Here is a 21,448-nt window from a genome sequence, read left to right on the forward strand (position 1 = left end):
ATATCCCCAGTAGTGGAACTGCTGGGTCAAATGGTATTTCTATGCTCGCTTCGGCAGCACATATACTAAAATTGGAACGATACAGAGAAGATTAGCATGGGCCCTGAGCAAGGATGACACGCAAATTCGTGAAGCGTTCCATATTTTCGACCCTGAAATTAACGAGTCTGTAACTAAGGCTAACTCCTTTCACCTACAAATTTCGTCTTTGGATACAAAGGTAAGAGTGGATAGTCCTTACGGAGGAACTGTTTAAAAAGAGGCAGGGAAAAGAAAAAAAAAGGTATTTCTATTTGCAACATTTTTAGAAAGCATCATACTACCTTCCATAGTGGTTGAACCATTTTACACTCCCACCAAGTGTGAAAAAGGGTTCTAGTTTCTCCACAACCTCACCAGCATTTGTTGTTTGCTGTTCTGTTAAATTTTGCTATTCTGACTGGGGTGAGATGATATCTCATAATTGTTTTGATTTGCATCTCCCTTAGAGCTGGAATTTTGAACATTACTTCATGTGTTCGTTGGCCATCTTAATGTCTTCTTTGGTGAAGTGTCTGTTCATATCCTGTGCCCATTTTTCTATTGGGTGGTTTACCTTTATCTTGTTGTGGTGCTCGAGTATTTTATAAATTCTAGATATAAGTCCCTCATCGGACATGTCATTACCAAATCTTTTTTTCCCAGTCTGTAGATTCCCTTTTTACCCTGCTGGAGAATTTTTTGGATGTGCCAGAGCTTCTTTAACTTCCATAGTCTCACTCATTTCATGGTTATGATGGATTCTCTATGAAACTATCAAATAATTGCAACATCAGTCAATCTTTGAAGAGAGCTTGTCCAAACAAACTCTTGTTAAAGAAATCTTTCTTATCCTCATTTTACAAATATAAGAACCAAGGCCCACAGAGATGAGATGGAGTAATTTACAAGATCCAGTTCCCTCATTTTCTCCTCCTTGGGGTCCTTCCCAGAGTAATATAATTCTTGCCTTTATGGCCCATCCCAGACCCAGAGGTCATGGGAGAGTTCTCTGGATCCTGAACTGTCAAGCTGGGAAACGTGTGTGGTGCCTCTCAGGGTTTCTGCTTGTTCTTTATTAATGGGGGGAAAGTCACCTATCTTGTGCCCCCAGAACTAAAGGGGAACCCTTTGTGACATAAAAGAAGGGCTGTCTCTGGTGCTTGTGTAGCAAGCTCCTGCCTCAGGGTCTTTGCAGACGCTGTTCCCACTGTTAAGAACACTGTTCCCTTAGCTCTTTCCATGAACAGTTCTTCTTCCTCAGGCTCCTGCTCAGATGTCCCCTCTTCAGAGAGGTCTCCCTGGGTATTCATGCGTGCCTGTCACGTATCATCCCTGCACTGGTGACACCAATTCCTCTCTTTTTTATTTCAGAGATAGGAAATGGCAAATCAATCCACATAATTTTTTTTTTTTTAATTTTTGTGTGAGTGTACCGTCAAATCAGATCTGACTGGTACAGGAGGAAATTGTCCCTCCTTCCCCAGCAGAGCATCTGGTGGATTCGAACCGTGCGCCTCTGGGATTGTAGTTGCAGGTCCTTGCCACTAGGCCACCAGAGCTCCCCTTCAATCCACGTAATAATTTCTTTTTCTTTTTTGTATTGCACTTTCTCCACTGTTGCACATTTTCTTCCCTTCCTCCCCTAACTCTCCTCACAGTGCACCCCTTATTCCAGATTGTTGTCATTCATGTACTGTCTAATTATATATTCCTTTCAGACAGTTCTTCCCCTCACCTGTTCTATTGCAGTGTTCATTATCTATCCATTCTTTCCCCAACTCCTTCCATGTCTGCCCCATTCTATAACAATGGTGTTATGCAGCAGTAATTGCCCTTCTGTGACTGAGAGATTTCACTCAGCATTATGTTCTCCAGGCTCCTCTATGTTGTGCAATGTTTTATGAGTTCTCTGTGTTTTTTGTCAATGCTGCATAATATTCCATTGTGTGGATGTACAGTAATTTTTCTATCCATTTCTTTATTGGTGGGCACTTGGGTTGCTTCCATCTCTTTGCTATTGTGAATAATGTAGCAATAAACAAACATAGCTGTGCATACATCTCTTTGAATCTGGCTCTGGTTTTTTAAGGTTATTCCTAGTACTGGAATTGCTAGGTCAAATAGTATTTCTATTTCCAACTTTTTTAGAAAGCACCAGATTGCTTTCCACAGTGGCTATATCACGTTACATTCCCATTAGAACTAAATAAGAGTGCCAATCTCTCCAAAACCTCACCAACATTTGTTCTTTGCTGCCCTTTTGAACTTTGCTATTGTTGCTGGGGTGAAATGATATCTCATAGTTGTTCTGATTTACATCTCTCTGATAGCTAGGAATGTGAACATTTCTTCATGTGTTTGTTTGGCATCTGAATATCTTCTTTGGTGAAGTGTCCGTTCGTGTCCTGTGCTCATTTTGTGATTGGATTGTTTACCTTTTTCTTGTTGAGGTGCTGGAGTATTCTATAAATTTTAGTTATAAGTCCCTTATCAGATATATAGTCACCAAATATTTTCTTCCCCAGTCTGTGGGTTTCCTTCTTTTTTTAACATGAAATCGAGTTTTATTGTGGCTATTATTTTTACAAATGTTAATTTTTTTCTATTTTTTTTAATTAATTTTCATGAAAGTTTACAGAGACTTTGGATTTCCATTCATTCATTGTTGCACTTTTCTCCCTGCCCACTCCTCCCCCATTTACTCTTCTCTTTGAAAAATAAAAGAAAAATTCTTTCATTGTTATACAATCCCTCCTCCCAAGTCCACTCCACTATGCAGCCTTCATTCTGAACTACTGTCATGACAATACTACCTAATCATATAGCCCTTTTAAACAGTTCTCTCCCTCATCTGTTTCAATGCAGTATACATTATTTATCCCATCTTTCTCAGTCTCCCCTCAACCTTGATGTCAGTTCCATTTTACAACAGTGCCACTATGCAATATTTGTCCTTTTGTGACTGAGATATTTCACTCAGCATAATGTCCTCCAGGGTTACCCATTTTGTGTAATATTTCATGAGTTCCTTGTTTTCAACGCAGCATAGTATTCCATTGTGTGAATATATCAGAGCTTCTCTATCCATTCGTTTGTTGATGGGCACTTGGGTTGTTTCCAACTGTTTGCTATTGTGAACAAAGCCGCAATAAACATGGGTGTGCGTGGGTTTTCCTTCTTGAGGAAGTTTTTTTATGGGTATAGAGATTTGATTCTTAGAAGGTCCCATTCCTCTGTTTTATTCTCCCCTGGTTGCAGGAGCATGATAATTTCTAATAGTGGGTATCAGGAACAAGAAAAATGGTTATGGGATAAGAAGTGGCCGAATGCTCTCAGAGCCTCCTAGGGGAGGTGATATTCAATGAGAGGTTGAAGAAAAGGGGACAGCCAGGCACTGGGAGAGCAAGGAAACTCAAATGCCATCAAGTCTGAACCAACTCATAAATGATACTGCAGTGGGTTTTCCAACAATCTAAACTATACGGTGAAGCCTAATGGTAAGAGACTGCACTGCAGTCCCGAAGGCACGCAGTTCAAATCCAGCAGCTGCTCTGTGGAAGGCTAAGTGATCTCCTCCCGTGCAATTTACTGCCTTTGAAAACCTGCCAGAGGGGCTATGTATTGGTTCTGATTCGACAGCACACAACACAACAACAACAACACACATTGCACTGAAGAAGACGGTCTACCTTTCTCCCCTGGAGCAACTGATAGATTTAAACCATCACAGAGACATGGCCTTTGGGTGGGCAGCACACCTCTAGTTCTCTCACAGTGATTAGTGGGTTAGAATGTCTAGTCTTTCAGTTGTTGTTATGTGCTGTCAAGTCACCTGCAACTCATAGTGACCGTATGTACAGCGGCTCTGAAGCCTGCCCTGTCCTAAGCCTGTCTCTCTGACTCTGACCCACCTACCCCCATTGCCCAAGCTACTGTTTCAATCCATCTCATCCAGGGCCTTCCTCTCCTGCACTGTCCCTCCTCGCTTCTGAGTATGATGTTCTTCTCTAAGGATCAATCCCTCTTGGCCATATACCCAAAGAATGTGAGATAGAACTTCAAATTCAAAGCCTCCAAGGAGAAACTTGTTTTCACCCTCTCCAAGACAGACCTATTTGTTTTCTTGGCAGTCCATGGTATGTTCAAGGCTTTTCTCCAGCACAACACAAAGGCATCGATTCTTCGTCTGTCATCCTTAGTCACAATGCAGTTCTCTGATGCATAGCACATAATTACAAAGACTGGATCAGGCACACCTTAGTCTCTAGACTGACATCATTGTTTTTAATAATCTGGAAAGGTCCCTGACAGCAGATTTTCCCAGTGCTATTTGTATTTTGATTTTCCTGACTGCTGGTTTCAAGAGCGTTGACTGTGGAGTCAATCCAACTGTAATTGTTAACAACCTCAATCTCTTCTCTATCTATCATAGTGCTGCTAGGTGACCCAGTGGTGAGAATCTTTGTCTTCTTGATATAATCTTTCAGTTAGATTAGAAATTCAACCTTCGATGACACTAGCAGATGTCCATCTTCAGGGAGTGGGCTCTTCCAATGACACGGCCACAGAACTTTGCTTTGATCCACAGTCAACACACTTGGCACCAGCAGTCAGGAAACCAAAAGATGAATTGCATTAGGACAATCTGCTATCAAGGACCTCTCCAGAGTCCTAAAGTCAGGCTAGAGACTAAGTCCAGGCCATGGTCTTCTCAATTGCTTCTATGCATCTGAGAACTTGACAGTGAATAAGAATGGCAGAAGAATTGATGCCTTTGAGTTTTGGTGCTGGAGAAGAGTGCTGAACATACCGTGGATCACCAGGAAAACAAATAGGAGAGGGGGGAAAGCAAGCTGCTCCTTGGAGACAAGGATTTCGAAGCTTCATCTCACATACTTTGGGCATGCTGCCAGGGGTCAGTCCTTGGAGAAGGACATCATACTTGGAAGGGTGGAGAGACAGCTCAGGAGAGGAAGATCCTGGATAAGATGGATTGATACGTGACTATGGCAATGGGATCATGTGTGTGAGAGGCAGTTATTTATGTTGGCTCAGGACAGGGCAAGGTTAGGAGCCTGTCATTCACAGGGTCGCTGTCCACTCGGTGGCATATAACAACAGCAGTGAGAAAGAAGACTAAAATACTAACTTGGGGGGAAAAAAGAAATTTTCCCAATTCCCTGGCAGGAGGGGCGGTCCCCACACTTGGCGGGCGCAGAGGGCGGGAGGCGGGGAGCGCGCCTGGCAGAGTGGTTATTCTGGTCTCCAGGCGCCTCCGCAGCTGCAAGCTTTTTATAAACAAGGCGAGTCCTCCCCTCCCAACTCAGACCTGCTTCCTGTGAAGGGATGAGGTTAGGACACTCCAGGGTCCACTCGCTCCCCGTGGGCTTGAATGGGGAGTGGCTAACCACTTAAGGAGGGGGCTGGGGTCTCTCCTCCCCCCACTCCAAGTTTTACTTTTTTTGGTCGAGATTTTGCGAATGATGCATTTTTGCTTCATCGATGGACCATTTTAGTGACCAGGGCCTTATTTCGCTGTGAATGGGGGTGGGGTGGGGGATGAGGGATGATCTCTAGCGTTACTGGGTTTTGTGTTATTTTTTTAAAAGGAAAGGAGGGAGAAGTTCAGCACTTCATTCAAGGGTCCCTCATCTTTAGGGCTGGATCTTTTCACCCCAGGAATGAAGGGCGTGTAGCTGCCCTCACTCCCTCCCGTTTTCTCCGTCTTGCATTATAGGCTTTGGGGATTTAGAAGGCAAGATGTTTTGTCTCTGTTTCTATCTTTTCTTCATTTTCTTCTCAATATTGGGATCCAAGGAGGGAGGCTTCCGGATTGCCCTAAGACCTTTCCTTTTCCTCTAGAAGTGGGAAGAGGGCTGGCTCTCTTGGTCCCTATTTTTCCTTTTAGTCTCAGAAACAGGGAGGGGTAGAGCTGCAACCAACACCTCTACATTTGGGTCTTAGAATGAGGAATTGGGATAGGGATGTCGCCTTTGACCTCTGTTCCCCCACCCCATTCTTTTGTATTTATTTTGGACCCCATAAAGGGAAAGAAGAGGGGCATAGAGACCTCTCGGGCCTAATTCCTCTTCTGAAATTGGAAGTAGGGGGTGTTTGACGAGGGGATCACAGCGTTCTAGGAGGGGCAGGGTCGTGGGAACGCGGCGTAGAAAGGCCAGGCGCGAATCCCACTGCTCCCCCAAGGCCTCAGACGCTCAGCCCTTCAACCACGGGCAATCACCATTGGACAGAAGGAGGGAGGTGACGCCTACTTATTGGCCAATTCATCCATCAATCTTATAAGCTTGTGCGAGAGCGCCAATCAACCCCGCCTACCTGATATTGACAGAAGGCGGAGTCAGCAGGCGCCCCTTTCCTACTTATACCGCCTCTGGAGCACCGCCCCTTACGTGCTATTTGGTGGAAAGTCCAAGGCCCGCCCCATCTAGGCGTCAATCTGCACAGAAGCCACGACCCCTCTGCTTTGCCGTGCGTCAGAGGGCCATATCTCCATGCGCGGCCCCACCCCTGCATGGCGTCACGGCTGTATCTGCATGCGAGGCCCCACCCCGCTCTTTGCAGGACGTCACCGCGGACTGCAGGGGCCTGAGCCGCCGCCGCTGCTGCTGCCGCCGCCGCGCAGCTCCACATCCGCGCATAGAGGACCCCCGTAGCCGTCACAGGAAAAAGAAAGTCCCCTCTGCTAGGATTGCCACCGCATCGGTGCACGGCAAGGTGAGCTCCCGAGAGACTTGGAGTGCTCCCGCTTGGCTCACCTGCGTAACCTTCATTTGACTGATGCACCAGTGGGATGCGGGACGAGGTTGGCGGGGCTTGAACGAGGGAAGAGTGCAGTAGCCAGGGGCCTGGGATGGGCCTGGGAGCCCCTACTTGCCAATCCTCACCCGCACCCCCTCCAGGCTCTGCGGTGGAGGGGGGGGAGGGGAGGCGGGTGCCGCACGGGAGAGATGTGCGCGGGAGCCTCTGCGTGCGCGTGCCTGTGGTGTGCAAACGCGTGTGCGCCCCACCTGTGCCTGCGGGTCTGTGTGACCCCTTGCGTTCTTCCTCGACATGCTCCTGTGTCCCTCTGCGTGTCTGGGCTCAAGTGCGTGCGTGCAACACGAGAGTGGAGGGAGACGCTTGCACTGTGCGTGTGCGTGCACAGCCTGGTCACACGGGGCTGTGTCCCTGTGGGTGACGTGTACGCACGCGCCTACCAGGGAGGAGGGAGCTGTCTGCTCAGGTGAATTTGCACATTTGTGTATGTGAATCGGTGTCCAGACAGGTTGCCTGCGTCTGCATCCTAGACACCCAGGTGTGTTTGCCTGCTAGTAGGTGTGCACCTGTACAGGCGTGCGTGTGTCTGGCTGTGTGCACGTGAGTGTGCGAGGCTCCGCCTCCGTCACGTGAGGTCTTTGCTTCATTGCTGCGCTCCCCACCTGAGGACTTTGGGAAAGGCGGTTGCGGACGCATCGCTGCGGGGTGCAGTACTTGTGCACGTGCGCTGGCGCAGCTCTGCTCTGAGGCCCATGAATGATTGATGGGGGGCGGGGCCAGACGCAGTCACCCCTCTGGTCGCAGCCATAGGGTTTAGGGTTACAGGGCGACCTAGGGCGCCGGACTGTTGGAGGGGTCTGCAGGGTGACCCTCTCTGCCTCCGTTCCTCTGATCTCTTGCACTGGGACTTCCCACCTTTCAAGGTCACGGGCCACCATGTGCTGTTGGCACCACCACTAGTACTGGGCTTCCCGAGGGGAGGAGGGTGGTCTCTCCACGCCCGCCCCTCCCCCTCTCTGGGGCTTCTTTTATACTGGACTCAATGTTGGGGGCTTCAGGGAGCCCCCCCTCACGCTCACACCCCATACTCACTCCACACTCCCAGATGGCGTCCGCCACAGACTCACGCTATGGACAGAAGGAGTCCTCCGACCAGAACTTCGACTACATGTTCAAGATCCTCATCATTGGGAACAGCAGTGTGGGCAAGACGTCCTTCCTCTTCCGCTACGCTGATGACTCCTTCACGCCTGCCTTTGTCAGCACTGTGGGCATCGACTTCAAGGTCAAGACCATTTACCGCAACGACAAGAGGATCAAGCTGCAGATCTGGGTGAGTGGGGCAGACACAGGGGCTGGGGCAGCAGGCATCTTTGCCCCTGTCCACTCCTTGGGGAAAGGTCCCCAGCTCTCCCCTTTCTTAGTTCATTCATTCTGAATGTGTATCAGGTGTCCACTTTGTACACTAGGGCCTCATCTCTTCCTGGGACAGATGCAGGGAAGTCCCTAAGGTCTCCTGCCTCTGCCTCCCTCAATGAAGGCCAATTGTTGTGTGCCAGCCAGCCAGAACTGACCCATAGTTGACTCTCCAGCCAGTTTTCAAAGGCAATAAATCCATGGGAGGAGATTGCCCATCCTACACTCATGGTGGATTTGAACTGAGTGACTTTGGATTGCAGTGCAGCTTCTTACCACTAGTCCACCAGGGCTCCCTCGTGAAGAGCAGAGGGGCTGGTTAAATCCTACCTCAGAGTCACTGCTCGGCTAGACTTCACTCAGGGTAAAACACACACACCTGCTCTTGAGTAATAGACACAGTTTGTGACTGACTACTAACCTAAGGGGGACTACCTGTTCAATCCCATTCAGCAAAATGATGGAAGCAGTCTTGTCAGAATGCTTCTGTAAAGATCACAGCAGAGAAAATCTCTACATTTGTAATACATGGGGTCACCATGAATTGAAATGGACTCTGTAAAAAATGGCCATGGGTCCCGTCTTAAAGCTCTGGCCAGTCCCCACTGTCATCCCTACTCTTTCTCCTTCATCTTCCTCAAATGCAGAGCAAGTCCCACCAGAGGGCCTCTGCTTCTCTCTGATACTTTCATGGCTCCTCTCAGCTTCTTCAGGTCTCTGAAGGGTGCTCGTTGCAAAGCTCCCACCCTTACTGGCTTCACCACCTCAGTCTCAGCCCTTGTCACTCTCTGGCATGTATTACCGTCGTCTTAAACATTTACTGCTCGCCACATGTGGTTCTCAGTTCCACAGGAGGGAGGATTTCTGTCCGTTTTGTTGATGGTTATGTCCCCAGGATCCAGGACAAGGTGCGGCGCCCAGCTGAGTGAATGAGGAGCGTTTGCTGAGTGGATTCTGCGGGTCGTGTGACCCTGTACTATATTAGTTATGTTCCCTCTAGTTGGAGCCAACCCTTAGCTGACTCTCCAGCAGATTCTGAGAGGCAGTAAATCACACGGGAGATGGTCCATCATTCTCCCTCGGAGCAGCTGGTAGATCTGAACCACGTGGTACTATACTGTTGTTGGGTACCATCAGGTGGGAACCGACCCATAGCTGACCCTCCAGAGAGTTTTCAGAGGCTGTTAATAACACAGGAAGAGACTGTTCATTTTCCTCCTGCAAAGTAGCTGGTGGATTCAAAGCTCCCTAGTTTTCTGCTCTCTTACTGACCCTCTGTGCTCTGGGTCAAGACCCTATTTTTTTTTTTTAAACTTTTTTTAAATTATTAATTTTAATGAAAATTTACAGAGACTTTGGATTTCCATTAATTCATTGTTATTTTTTCTCCCTGCCCACCCCTCCCCTCCAATTTGCTCTTCTCTTTGAAAAGTAAAAGAAAAATTCTTTCATTGTTGTACAACCCCTCACCCCCCACCCCCAAACCCACTCCACTACGCAGCCTTCGTTCTGGACTCCTATCATGACAATAATACCTAATCACATATCCCTTTTAAACAGTTCTCTCCCTCATCTGTTTCAATGCAGTATACATTATTTATCCCCGCTTTCTTAGTCTCCCCCCAACCCCTATGGCAGTCCCATTTTACAACAAAGCATTATCAGCATTTGTCCTTTTGTGACTGAGATATTTCACTCAGCATAATGTCCTCTAGGGTCATGCATTTTGTAAAATATTTCATGAGTTCCTTGTTTTTCAGTGCAGCTTAGTATTCCATTGTGTGAATATACCAGAGCCTCTCTAGCCATTCATTTGTTGATGGGCACTTAGGTTGTTTCCAACTCTTTGTTATTGTGAACAAAGCCGCGATGAACATGGGTGTGTATATATCTGCTTGGGTGGCGGTTATGGTCTCTTTGGGGTAAGACCCCATCTTCGCGTGTTTCGAGGTGCCTGGATTGCATGATCACAGAGCTCATTTTCCCTCTAGGGAACATATTTCTGGGTCCTCTTTGACCCTCTGTCTCTTCCTCCCCAGGACACAGCAGGGCAGGAGCGGTACCGGACCATCACCACAGCCTACTACCGAGGAGCCATGGGCTTTATTCTCATGTATGACATCACTAACGAGGAGTCCTTCAATGCCGTGCAGGACTGGTGAGCACTGTGACTGCTTCCTCTCAGGCTGTCCTCTAACCCAGGTGTGGGACAGGGCCCAGGGAACAGGCAAAACTGAGGGAGCCACAGTGCTGAGACATAAACACAAGTAACAGTAGTAGGACTCCAAAACTGCTAACCTATAAAAGCTCCAATCATTAAAATAGCATGACACCAGCCAGAACAAAACGATGAGGAGAAAAAAGATTTCAAGAGACAAAATAATGAAACTATAGATGAAGAATAAAAATCTCGGAGGGTAGCAGCAATAATCCTTTACATATGGTGCCCAGAGAGAATGATAAACTGTGTTTTCAATTTCAGCGTTTACTGGGGAGGGAGAAATGCTCCTCTGTGGAATGGGGGGTGCCTAGGGAGGTCATAGTTTCCAAAGGCAGGAAATTGTTGGAGCAAGAAGCAGAGGGAAGAATTACAGTGATGAGAAGATTCACTCTTAGGGGTGTAGGAAACTGGGGGTCCCAGGAGGGACTCTTGAAAGATCAGGAAGTGCAGATAGATAAGGAGAGGAAGGATAAGAACACTTAAGACCGGCTGTGTGGAGAGCTCTGGTGGCCTAGTGACAAGAAGGTGTATTACAATCCCAGAGGTGCATGGTTCAAATCCACCAAATGCTCTGCTGGAGAAGTAGGAACAATTTCCTTCTGTACCAGTCAGATCTGACTTGACAGTACACACACACACAAAATAATGAAATTAAAAAAAAAAAAAGAAGAAGACACTGTGAGATGGAGCCGAACCTGGCTCATTTGAGGACCAGTGGTACAGTAAGGACCCTGGATAAAGCCCTGGTGGCGCAGGGGCCAAGTGCATGACTGTAAACTGGAAGGCCATCGGTCTGAATGAACCAGTCACTCCTTGAGAGAAAGAGCAGTGGCTTCCATAAAGAACATAGCCTTGGAAACCAGGATGCAGTTCTAATCTGGCCTATAAGGTCGCTATGAGTTAGAATCGATTTGACGGCAGTGGGTGTAAAGTCGCTGGGTGGTCCCAGCAGTTTTTAACCACTGCTGCTCTGAGGTAGTGAGATGGGCAGTCTCCTCCGGTGTGATTTCCTGCCTCTGAACCCACTGGAGGGTCAGCTATGAGTCAATTCCAACTCAACAGTCCCTAAACAACAAACACCTGGCAGTTGGTGCTCTGAACTCACCAAGCATCACCAAGAAAGGCCTGGAAATCTTTTAAAGTCCTGGTTCTTTAAAGATCCCAGCCAAGAAGCACTATGGAGCAGTCCTATTGTGTAGAGCATGAGGCCATTACAAATTGGAATGAAGTCCACTGCAGCGGGTTTTGGTTGCCTGGGGTTTTGGTGGCTACAGTGGAGTGAGCAATGGGGGGTTGGTGGCAGCAGGACAAACCAGCTGAGCTCCAGAGGTCTTTATCCGAGGACAAGGGGACAAGTCTTGCAGTGGTGTGTTCGGATTCTCTAAAACACTAATCTGACCCTAATCTGCCGCTGTTACTGCCCTCCCCAGGTCAACCCAGATCAAGACCTATTCATGGGACAACGCACAGGTGCTGCTGGTGGGGAACAAGTGTGACATGGAGGACGAGCGAGTGGTGTCATCAGAGCGCGGCCGGCAGCTGGCCGACCACCTTGGTGAGCGCCTGGTGGGGCTGGAGACGTGACAAAGCTAGACATGGAAGACGAAAGCTCTGGTTAGTTTTGTGATGGTGAAGATGGAGAACAGGGCAAGGTTCAGGGCTGTTGTTCACAGCGTCGCTATGCATCACAGTGGACTTGGTGGCTCCTGGAGGGGTCACAGCTAAGCATGACAGGGCTTGGATCAGGATTCAGGCATATCACCCTTTAAGCAAACTGGTCTTGATCAAGGGGCTATTTGAGGTGGGTTTTGATGGATGCAAAGATCACTATGTAGACAGTAAATCATTCTGTTACTCTGACTCCTCAGGCCCCTGGTGTCACCAGGCCCCCGAGAGGCCTCCAGCTGTGTGGAGGCCAGGCTGGGATAGAGGGAGGGCCCTAGGCTACATGAGCTCTTGGGAGAAGCCAGGCTTCATGTGGGAGAAGGGAAAGCTTCTTGGAAGAAAGCATTGGATCTGATGTTTGAGGGAAGACTTTTCAAGCGGAGCAAACAGCCTGGGCTAAGACCCTGTCTATTTTGGCAAAAAGTTTGAACAAACTGTCTACAATATGAGTGTCAGTTGGAAGAAATAAGAGATCAGGCTGGCCAATCAGGGCTCTCCCAAGGGTAACTGATCACCATGGAAGATTGGGGGGTGGGGGAATGCAGGATCTATCAGAAGCTTGCATGGCCAGTATGGTGCTGGGCTTAACTGTGGAGGCCAAAGGCGTTTCCCCCAGGACTCTGGGGGCAGTACTAGCAAATGGGTATGGAGAAGAAAGGAATAGAGTAACTGCAGGGTGGGCTCAACTTAATCTTGTTCACATACAGAACTTGTCAGTGCCTTTAAGTTCCCAGTTGGCTCTAGGATTATCCAAGTCCTTCCCTTCCCTTTCTGTGACTTTATCCTCTGGGAGGAGGGGGCTGAGGCCCCCATCCCACAGTTGTCACCTCTTCTTTTAACCCCACCACAGGGTTTGAGTTCTTTGAGGCCAGTGCTAAGGACAATATCAACGTCAAGCAGACCTTCGAGCGCCTGGTGGACGTCATCTGTGAGAAGATGTCTGAGTCACTGGACACGGCTGACCCAGCGGTCACTGGCGCCAAGCAGGGCCCACAGCTAACGGACCAGCAGGCGCCCCCGCACCAGGACTGCGCCTGCTGAGAATGCCCCCTGGCCCCGCCTTGCCCCGGCCCCCATGGGCCTTGGTCGTGAGACCCTGCCCCGTTCCTCTTATTTATTATCCAGGCTATTTATTTATTTATTGGTGATGTGCCCCGGGCTCAAGCTCACCGTGCCCTCCCCACGCCACCCACCCTGCTCAATGGGCCCACTCTGTACATAGACCCCCCCCCACCCGTCCCTTCCCTCGCTCTGCCGTGTAGTGGCCCCCTGACCCCACTGCCCACCCTCCCCTCTAGACCTTACTTTTTTTTAAATTCACCTCCATCAACAGTTGTCAGTTGTGACAAGGGGCCTGATGACACCCCAGGGCAGGCTGATAGGTGGTGGGGGCGGCGCAGCACCGCCTGCCCCCGGCTCAGACTTGGTGGAGACCACCATGAGGGTCTCAGTGCGGACCACGGGGGTCAGAGCCCAGCAACCTGCCTCCACCTCCTCTTCCCCCAAGGGGGCTGCTGTAGGTGTTTGCCACCCTGGGGACCCCCTACTAGACCTGTTCTGATGTCACGAGTGTCAAAGCTGCTCCTCAGACCCTCCAAGAGATGTCACGAGAACCACCACACAAAACCCAATAAAGCGGAATGGACGAGGCCGTGTCCTGTGCGCACCCGCCCCCACTGGCTGGGGTGGCCGCGAGAGCTCCAGTTTCAGAGAGAATTTAATATTTCTGGTCATTGATCAAACATGAGAGCTGGGGTGGCTGAAGCTGGCTCTGGGCTCAGCCATGCTCTTGGGGCCCACACTGGTCCTGTGGTCTGAGGGAACCGTGAGATCCCTGGGTCCGAGGTCCTTAGGACTAGCCCAGTGAGGTGCAGAGGGGCAGGTACTCAGGACAAGGGCACTTTGGTCAAGGGTCACAAGGCCTCTGGAGAGAAGGGCTGGACCATGACTGTCGGACTATGGCTGTGTTTCAGCTGGAGAAACTGAGTCTCAGCAGTGAGCTTGAAGGGCAGCCCCTGCCAGAGACGCCTGGGAGTAAGGGCAGGGCTGGCCCTCGGTGCTGGCTAGCCCCCTCAGTGACATTCAGCCAGGGGTCAGCAGGGACTTCCTTTGTCACTTGGTCCGACAGGCCATGCATTGCATGGGCACACAGGGGTCCATCATCACACCATGCTGGGCTCATCCCTCTGGCCGTCTCACTTAGCATCATCCATCTGTCCTCCGGCTGGGGTCAGCTCTGCTCTACAGCTGTGGCAGGCACCTGGCCAAGGTCACATCAACATCAGACAGGCCGTCTCCATTGTCCCAAGGACGAATACCCACCCAACAAGCAGGAGGGGTCTGGAAGGGTGACCTGTTCACATGCATACCCGGTACTTCAGGTAGGAGAGGTAGGTGTCCCAGCCAAGGGTCACGCCGTTAATGTAGATGACCCGGAACTGAGAGGGCACGAAGAGGAAGTTGACCAGCTGTGCAGGGGGCCAGACGCACCAGTCAGCCTGCAGAGACGGGCAGGGGTGAGGAGCTGTACAGCTTTGGGCTGGAGCCGTGAGGGTTAGAGCATGAAGGGAAACGGGACCAGGCAGCTGAGAGGAAGGGCATGGAGGTGGCCACGCCTGGGAATTTCCCCCACCTTGTAGAATTCCCAGAACTTGTCCTGAAGCTCCTGGCAGCTCTCATCCAGTGTCTGGCCCTCCAGGCAGCCAAGGCCTGAGGAGGAAACCAGGAAATGAGTGTCACAGGTCCGGGAAGGTTGGTCATAGTGGAAACGGGAGGGGTAAGGTGTCCCAAGCAGAGTGTCTCAGACAACGGGAGTGGGAGCGGATACAAACAGCCCCATGGTAGAAGCTGCAATGGAGCCAAGAGGCACAGGCAGTGAGCAACAGCCCAAGGCCAGGGCTACAAAGCTGGAGGCCCATCCCACAAGAGCCACACATGTCCTGCCTCCCACCTAGCACAGCACCCACCAGTCCTGACCTCAGCCTTTTCCTGGAGGTCTCAGGGTGTTCAGGTTGCACTTCTGCCTGACCAGGTCATTCAAGACTCACTCAGCTTTGTGTGCCCTCCCTTGGGGAGGCCTGCTCACCTCAGTCCAACCCCATCTAACATGATTCTCACCCTCCTCCAGGTTCCTTGAGAACCAGACCAGGTCTGTCCAGTTCCCACTCTGCCCAGCCCTCAGTCCAGGCCCACACACACAGGAGGCTTATCAGAGGTGCACCATGGCATCCCGAACACAAAGCTGGCCCCACTCCTCCCCATCAATGAGGGATAAAACAAGACGGAATTGTCCTCAACAAATTGGTCAAGGTCTGCTCCCTGTGACTTCAGTCAGCCAGTCTAAATAGACTCATAGCTGATCCTCCCTTGGGTGCCTGAGGCTGTAGAGGCTGTACACTGCATGGGAGATTGTTCATCTTTCTCCTAAGGAGCCAGTGGTGGATTCGAACCACCAGACAGGCGAGGCTTCTGGAATAGCAAGCAACCCTCCAGAGATCATGCCACCAGATTTCCCTTCTGTAGGACAGGTCCTAAGCCTAATCACTTCCGAGTTTTAAGAACAGAACAGAAACAGAAGCAAAACACACAGGACCAAGAGAAAGATACGAAGATATGACCAAGGCACAGGCACCTACAAGGTCAGAAACGCCAAAGATGGCAGCAGGCAGCTCCCAGGAGCTGAGGGGCCCAAAAAGTTAAGTGCTGAGAAAGTGCCCGGGCTCTGCTTCAAAAGATCCCTGTGGAGCCGCTCTGTTCGGCACACGTGGTGTTGCCATGTGTCAGAATGGACCGGGTGGCAACTAGCAGCAAACAATCAGAAGCTAAAAGAGCCACACGCTGATTTCAACCACACTGCAGCCTCAGATTTCTGTTCTGTAAAGTCCCCCCACTTGAGATGTCCGCTTTACCCCACCCTACATAACTCACACACCAGGCTCCTTACCCAAGAAGTACCAGACGCCTAATAGGGGCGAGGCCACCAACTGGTCCACTAGCACCTTCCCCAAGACAGTCCGGAGGCTGCGGAGGCCAGAGGCAGGGAGCAGGCGGTCCAGCCAGAGGTACCAGTAGTGCAGGAAGGGGCCCATGCTGCAGCCCATGGCAAACATGCTCGCTGAGGGGAGGAAGGCACAGGGGTCCAGGCGTTAGGCAGCAAGCAATCCAGATACGCTCCTGGAACCCCACTTCCTCAGCACCCACACAGGGAAGGCCCACTGGTGGCTTCTTTTTGTACAAGCCCTGTTCCGTTCCAGGTGTTCCCTGTGGGGGGGGGGGGCGCTTTAATCCTGCACACCCACACCCACATCCCCCGAGAGGGAAGATCCATCACCAATTATTTTCTTAAGAAAAGAGGCAAATAAAGATGAGTTCAATAATGTACTGAAACAGATGAAGGAGAAAACTGTTTAAAAGGCATATGTGGTTAAGTATTTTTGTCATGACAGGAGTCCAGAGTGAAGGCTGCATAGTGGAGTGGACCTGGGGAGGAAGGGATTGTAAAACAATGAAAGAATTTTTCGTTTACTTTTCCAAGAAGGTAGGTAGTGTACTGGTGGGGAGAGGGTTGGGAGGGGAGAAAAGTGCAACAGTGAATGAATGGAAATCCAAAGTCTCTCTAAATTTGCATTGAAATTAATAATAAATTTAAAAAAAAAGAACTGAAAAAAAGAAAAAGAAAACAGGCAAATAAATTAATAAGATAAAAAGAAAAGTGAGGCACAGTGATTTGCAAAGTGCCACGGCCAGAGCTGGCTGGATCCAGGGGCTGATTTAGATGCCACCTCCCCCATATCATTTGGGTTGGCTAGGGGAGAGCCCACAGATGGGCAGGATTCAGAGAACTGGGGAATGAGACTTGGAGCGTGCGTGGAGAGAGGCCCTGCAAGTGGGGAAGTGATGGAGATCCCGGTAATGTGAGGGGATACTGGGAAAGGGGCGAGGTATTGAGACCCCGGAGAAGCAGGAGACACCGGGGGTGGAAAGGGAAGAAGCTTGCGGAGAGGGGGATCCAGAGATAGAAACAGGTAAGTCCTGGGAAGATGAGATTCTGAGGGTAGAATAGGCCCGAAGATCCCGTGCATAGAAGGCGATGGAGACCCAGAAGGAGGAAACCTCGAGGGTTTGCAGGGAAAAAGACCCCGGTCGTGAGCGGGGAGGAAATCTCTGGAGTGCGGTGTTGGAGACTCTTAGAGCAGGTTGGGAAGAGACTGTCAGGATGCAGAGTACGTTGAGATCAATGGTCAGGAATCATAACCGGTTGATTCAGTGCAGGGTTCTCCAAGATAGTGTTGGAGCAAAGGTCCCACGAGGTCAAGGACCAGCGGGTCGGCTCGCTTACCAGAGCGCCGCGGATCGAACCTCTGGCCTGGCCGGGTGCGGATCTCCCAGGACTGGCGCGCGCCGTCTCCGGCTGCCATGAGCGCGCCGCAGCTCAGCGTGTTGGTGACAAGCAGCGCCCGGCCCTGGAACAGAGGCTTGCCAGCTGTCCACAGGCCGCGAACCCAACCCCAGCTGCCCGGCGCCATCGTCGCGCCGAACACAGGAACAGGCGCGCCGGCCCGCCCCCGCGTCACGGCCGCCAATCGCGAACCATCGCCCCAGCACGCCGATAATTTTCACCCCGCCCCAAACAGCACTCACCAATCAATGCCCTCTTCCTCGCCACTTTCCCCACCCCTAGTTATACATACCAATAAGCGACTGAGATACTACCTGTGACCAATTGGGTACGAAGTCATTCCCCGCCTTCCCGAGCAGTTAGGACCAATCATAACTACGCATAGCACCACTCACCTTCACTGATTGCTGGCGTTCGCTCTCACTCTTACTTTCCCGCCCCTCTCTTCTACATCGCGCCAATGGGAACAGTCGCCACACCTCCCACGGAATTTATGAGTGTTTCTTCTTCAGGCTTCTTTTTTTTCCCTTCAGGCTTCTTGACAGCTACCTACTTGGGCAGGAGGCCAATCACGAAAAGACAACGGAGTTCTTGCTGTTAGGTACCGTCCTATGAACAAACGATCTGAATGAACCCTGTCCTCTCCAGTGCCATCCCCACTATCTCAAGCCCACTGCCGTAGTCACTGTGTCAAACCCACATGTTCGAGGGTCTTCCTCCCTTTTGCAGCTTCTCCATCTTCCCAAGCTTCATGTCCTTCTCCAAGAACTTCTCCTAGCAACATGCTCAAAGTTTGTGAGACAAAGCTTCATCATCTTTACCTCCAAGGAGCATTCTGGCTACACTGTCTCCAAGACATACCTGTTTGTTCATGGGCTCTTCAGCACAATTCAGACATCAATTCTTATATCATCCTTACTCATTGCCCAGCTCTCAAATGCATAGCAAGAGACTGAAAAAGACCTAGCCTGAATCAGGCATACCATAGTCCTCAAACTAATCTCAGTACTCCTTAATAATTTGGAAAAGTCCCTGACTACAGACTTTCTCAAGGACAATATGCCTCCTGACTCCTGGTACCAAGTGTACTGATTGTAGACAGAGTAAGATGAAGTCATTGACAGTTTGAGTCCTTTCTTGGTCGGTCCATCATGATGTTTCCTATCCATCAAGTGGCAAGGATTTTTGTTTTCTTGATATTGAAATGCAATCCACATTGAAGGCTGCAGTGTTTAACTTTCTGCAGGTGCTTCAAGTCCTCCTCACTTTCAGCAAGCAAGGTTTGCCATCTTCATACTGAAGGTTTTGAGGAATCTTCCTCCAGTCTTGATGCCACATTTTTCTTCATAGAGTCCAGCATCTTGAGTAATTTGCTCAGCATATAAATAGGTATCAAGAAAGGATGCAACCCTGACACACACCTTTCCTAATTTTAAACCATGTAGTGTTCCCTTGCTCTTAGGAGAGGGAACAGGAAGGTACAGTTCTGATGCACACACATCCCTGATGTCTCCAAGTCCTTTGTTAACCTTACTTCTGATCTAGCTGGGCTTCTGACTTCAATTCCAGAATAGTAACTATAACATTAGTCACTGTTACATGTTTCAACTCATTTCATTGCAACTTTATGATGCTGCAGGAACTATTATATCTGCACTTATCTTCTACAGGTCTATAATGTTTCAAAAGAAAACTATAGAAGACTTTGGAAACCACAGCCCTGGGCCAAATCAAGTCGTAGCCTGTTTTCTTACAGCTTGAGTTATGTTTTGGTTTTGGGCTGGGTTTTGTTTGTGTTTTTACATTTTTAAGTGATGAAAAATGTTTTTTGACAAGTGAAAAACACAGGCATACCTCATTTGCTTACTTATTTTGTGCTTCACAGATATTGCACAATTTTCATAGTGAAAAAGCAAGCCCATTTTTTCCAAATGCAGATGCTCTCACTTCATTTCTGTGTCACCTTTTGGTAATAACCCTCACTCATCTCAAACTCTCAGTACGTTATTGCACACTTAATAAATGACTCAAAACTCACATTCATTGCTGTACAGTTGGTGCAGACTCACAGCTGACCCTCCAGCGCATTTCCCCAGGCTGTAAACCAAAATTTTTTTCTCCAATGAAGCTCCTAGTGGATTCCAACCACCAGTGAGGTGCAGCTATTAGGTTGGCAGCGCTACTCCCTACAGACTGCAGCAGCAGAGCTCTCTTAATAGACTCTACAGCATGTGCACTGAGAGACAAGCAAAAAAAAAAAGAAAAAGAAAAAAGAATCCATGACTTGCTTGATGGGGGTATTTATTTTATTGCAATGGTCTAGAGGCAACTTCATCTCACTTACAATGGGCATATTTTTAGGAGGAACCAGGTCTTCATGCTGGGAAAGGCAGAAGGCCAGCAAAAGAAAGGAAGCCCCTCAGTGAGATGGACTGACACAGTGATAACCACGATGGGCTAGAGCAGGACAGGCACCATGATGCTAGAGGATGGGGCAGGATAGGGCAGGCTCCGATCCACCGTGCACAGGGTTACTGAGAGTCAAAACTCACTTAACGGCACCTAACAAAAAGAGGCAACTTGCAGTATCACTGAGGTATGCTTACACATAAAATTCAAACTTGTTGTTGTTATTGTTGTTATGTGCCGTCGAGTCGTTTGCAACTCATAGCGACCCTATTCACTGTACAACTCTCTGATGCATAGCACGTAATTGCGAAGACTATGGCCTAGATCAGGTGCACCTTAGTTTCCAGCCTGACATCATTGCTCTTCAGTACTCTTTGAGAGATGGTGGTAGTGGGCGTAATAAAGCTTCATCTCCCACCCAGAGGAGGCTTGACCAGACACTTTTGACTTGACCAGACACTTCTCCGACTTGAACATTGACTATCTGTCCATTCTGACTTATGCCACCTCATATGTCACAGAGCAGAACTGCTCCGTGGCTGATTCATTTAGAAGCTCATCTCTTAAGAATTTCTTCTGCGGTGTCATCATGTGGACTCAAACTCCCAACCTTCAGGTTCGCAGCCAACTGCAAACATAGCATGACATTCCAGAACCTAAACTTATATAGGTTCTGCAGGTGAAAACTGGTATAGTTTCTCCCCTCTGGTTAGCAAATGAAGGTAACTTTTCAAAGGCCTAGCCTGAGATTTCTTCTGGGAAATTCCAGCAAAGCAAACTGAAGAAAGCTTGCTGACGCTGTGTAAATAACCAGGGCAGTCCCTAAGAGAGCTCTAAGAATAGTTCTCTCAGATTATTTTTCAAGATAAGAGGCAACCCTCCCCTTCCTCAACTCCTCTGAGAAAGTCAGTTTTGCCTTCATATACGTGTTCATGCCAATATCCCTGGGCCTCTGGGGGTGCCTAGTGCATCATATATTTTGATCAGTGGGGAAAAGATAGGCAGCCTCCTCCCATATAAAATGTATATCCTCAGAAACCCAGTGAGGGGTTGCTATGAGTGGGAATTGGTTCAATGACAGTGAGAATATTCCTATAAGGAGCCCTGGGAGCACAAAGGTTTAATACTTGCTGTTGCTTAAACTCAGCAGTTGCTCCATGTAAGAAGAGCTGTGAGAATTTGCTCCCATAAACATTCCATCTTGGAAAATTCTGTGAGAAAGGTAGGATGTGATAAGGAGTACCATCGAGATGGAACCGACCCATAGCTACTCTCCAGTGGGTTTCTGAGGCAGTTAATCACATGGGAGGAGACTGCCCATCCTTCTCCAGCAGAGCAGCTGGTGGATTTGAACCATGTGACTCCGGGATTGCAGCACACCTTCTTGCCACTAGGCGACCAGAGTGCCCTTCAGGTTGGTTGTTGTTGTTGTTGTTATGTGTCGTTGAGTCGCCTGCAACTCATAGCGACCCTATGTACAACAGCCCTAAACTCCGCTCTGTCCTGTGCCAATCGCACTGTCTCTGACACTCCCATCCCAA

At 49.3% G+C, this 21,448-nt stretch overlaps 2 protein-coding genes across 2 annotated transcripts; one reads left to right on the forward strand and one right to left on the reverse strand.

The window, feature by feature from the left end:
- Positions 1–6,585: 6,585 nt before the first annotated feature.
- Positions 6,586–13,143, forward strand: RAB3A (RAB3A, member RAS oncogene family). The gene is made up of 5 exons (XM_006885885.1): positions 6,586–6,756; positions 7,904–8,131; positions 10,254–10,372; positions 11,866–11,990; positions 12,951–13,143. Exons 2-5 carry the CDS (start codon positions 7,904–7,906, stop codon positions 13,139–13,141), a joined length of 663 nt encoding a protein of 220 aa, XP_006885947.1. The 5' UTR covers positions 6,586–6,756; the 3' UTR covers positions 13,142–13,143.
- An 870-nt stretch (positions 13,144–14,013) lies between these two features.
- MPV17L2 (MPV17 mitochondrial membrane protein-like 2) lies at positions 14,014–17,625 on the reverse strand. Its single transcript, XM_006885983.1, has 5 exons — positions 17,439–17,625; positions 16,044–16,214; positions 14,733–14,809; positions 14,470–14,598; positions 14,014–14,115 (listed from the first exon to the last, which is right to left on the reverse strand). The coding sequence occupies exons 1-5, from the start codon at positions 17,623–17,625 to the stop codon at positions 14,014–14,016; spliced, it is 666 nt and encodes a 221-aa protein (XP_006886045.1).
- Positions 17,626–21,448: the final 3,823 nt, after the last annotated feature.

This window comes from Elephantulus edwardii, unplaced genomic scaffold, assembly GCF_000299155.1.
Source record: "Elephantulus edwardii isolate Elephantulus edwardi_28Jun2011 unplaced genomic scaffold, EleEdw1.0 scaffold00045, whole genome shotgun sequence".
NCBI lineage: Eukaryota > Metazoa > Chordata > Mammalia > Macroscelidea > Macroscelididae > Elephantulus > Elephantulus edwardii.

What these genes read in the sequence shown, in the direction of transcription:
- RAB3A (XM_006885885.1), top strand. Translation starts at nt 7,904, where the DNA reads ATGGCGTCCGCCACAGACTCACGCTATGGACAGAAGGAGTCCTCCGAC. An exon ending in TTCAATGCCGTGCAGGACTG is followed by an intron (nt 10,373 to 11,865) that starts GTGAGCACTGTG and finishes TGCCCTCCCCAG; the next exon opens with GTCAACCCAGATCAAGACCT. An exon ending in GCAGCTGGCCGACCACCTTG is followed by an intron (nt 11,991 to 12,950) that starts GTGAGCGCCTGG and finishes ACCCCACCACAG; the next exon opens with GGTTTGAGTTCTTTGAGGCC.
- MPV17L2 (XM_006885983.1), bottom strand. Translation starts at nt 17,625, where the DNA reads ATGGCGCCGGGCAGCTGGGGTTGGGTTCGCGGCCTGTGGACAGCTGGC. An exon ending in GTTCGATCCGCGGCGCTCTG is followed by an intron (nt 16,215 to 17,438) that starts GTAAGCGAGCCG and finishes TCCTCCCCTCAG; the next exon opens with CGAGCATGTTTGCCATGGGC. An exon ending in AGGCGTCTGGTACTTCTTGG is followed by an intron (nt 14,810 to 16,043) that starts GTAAGGAGCCTG and finishes TTTCCTCCTCAG; the next exon opens with GCCTTGGCTGCCTGGAGGGC.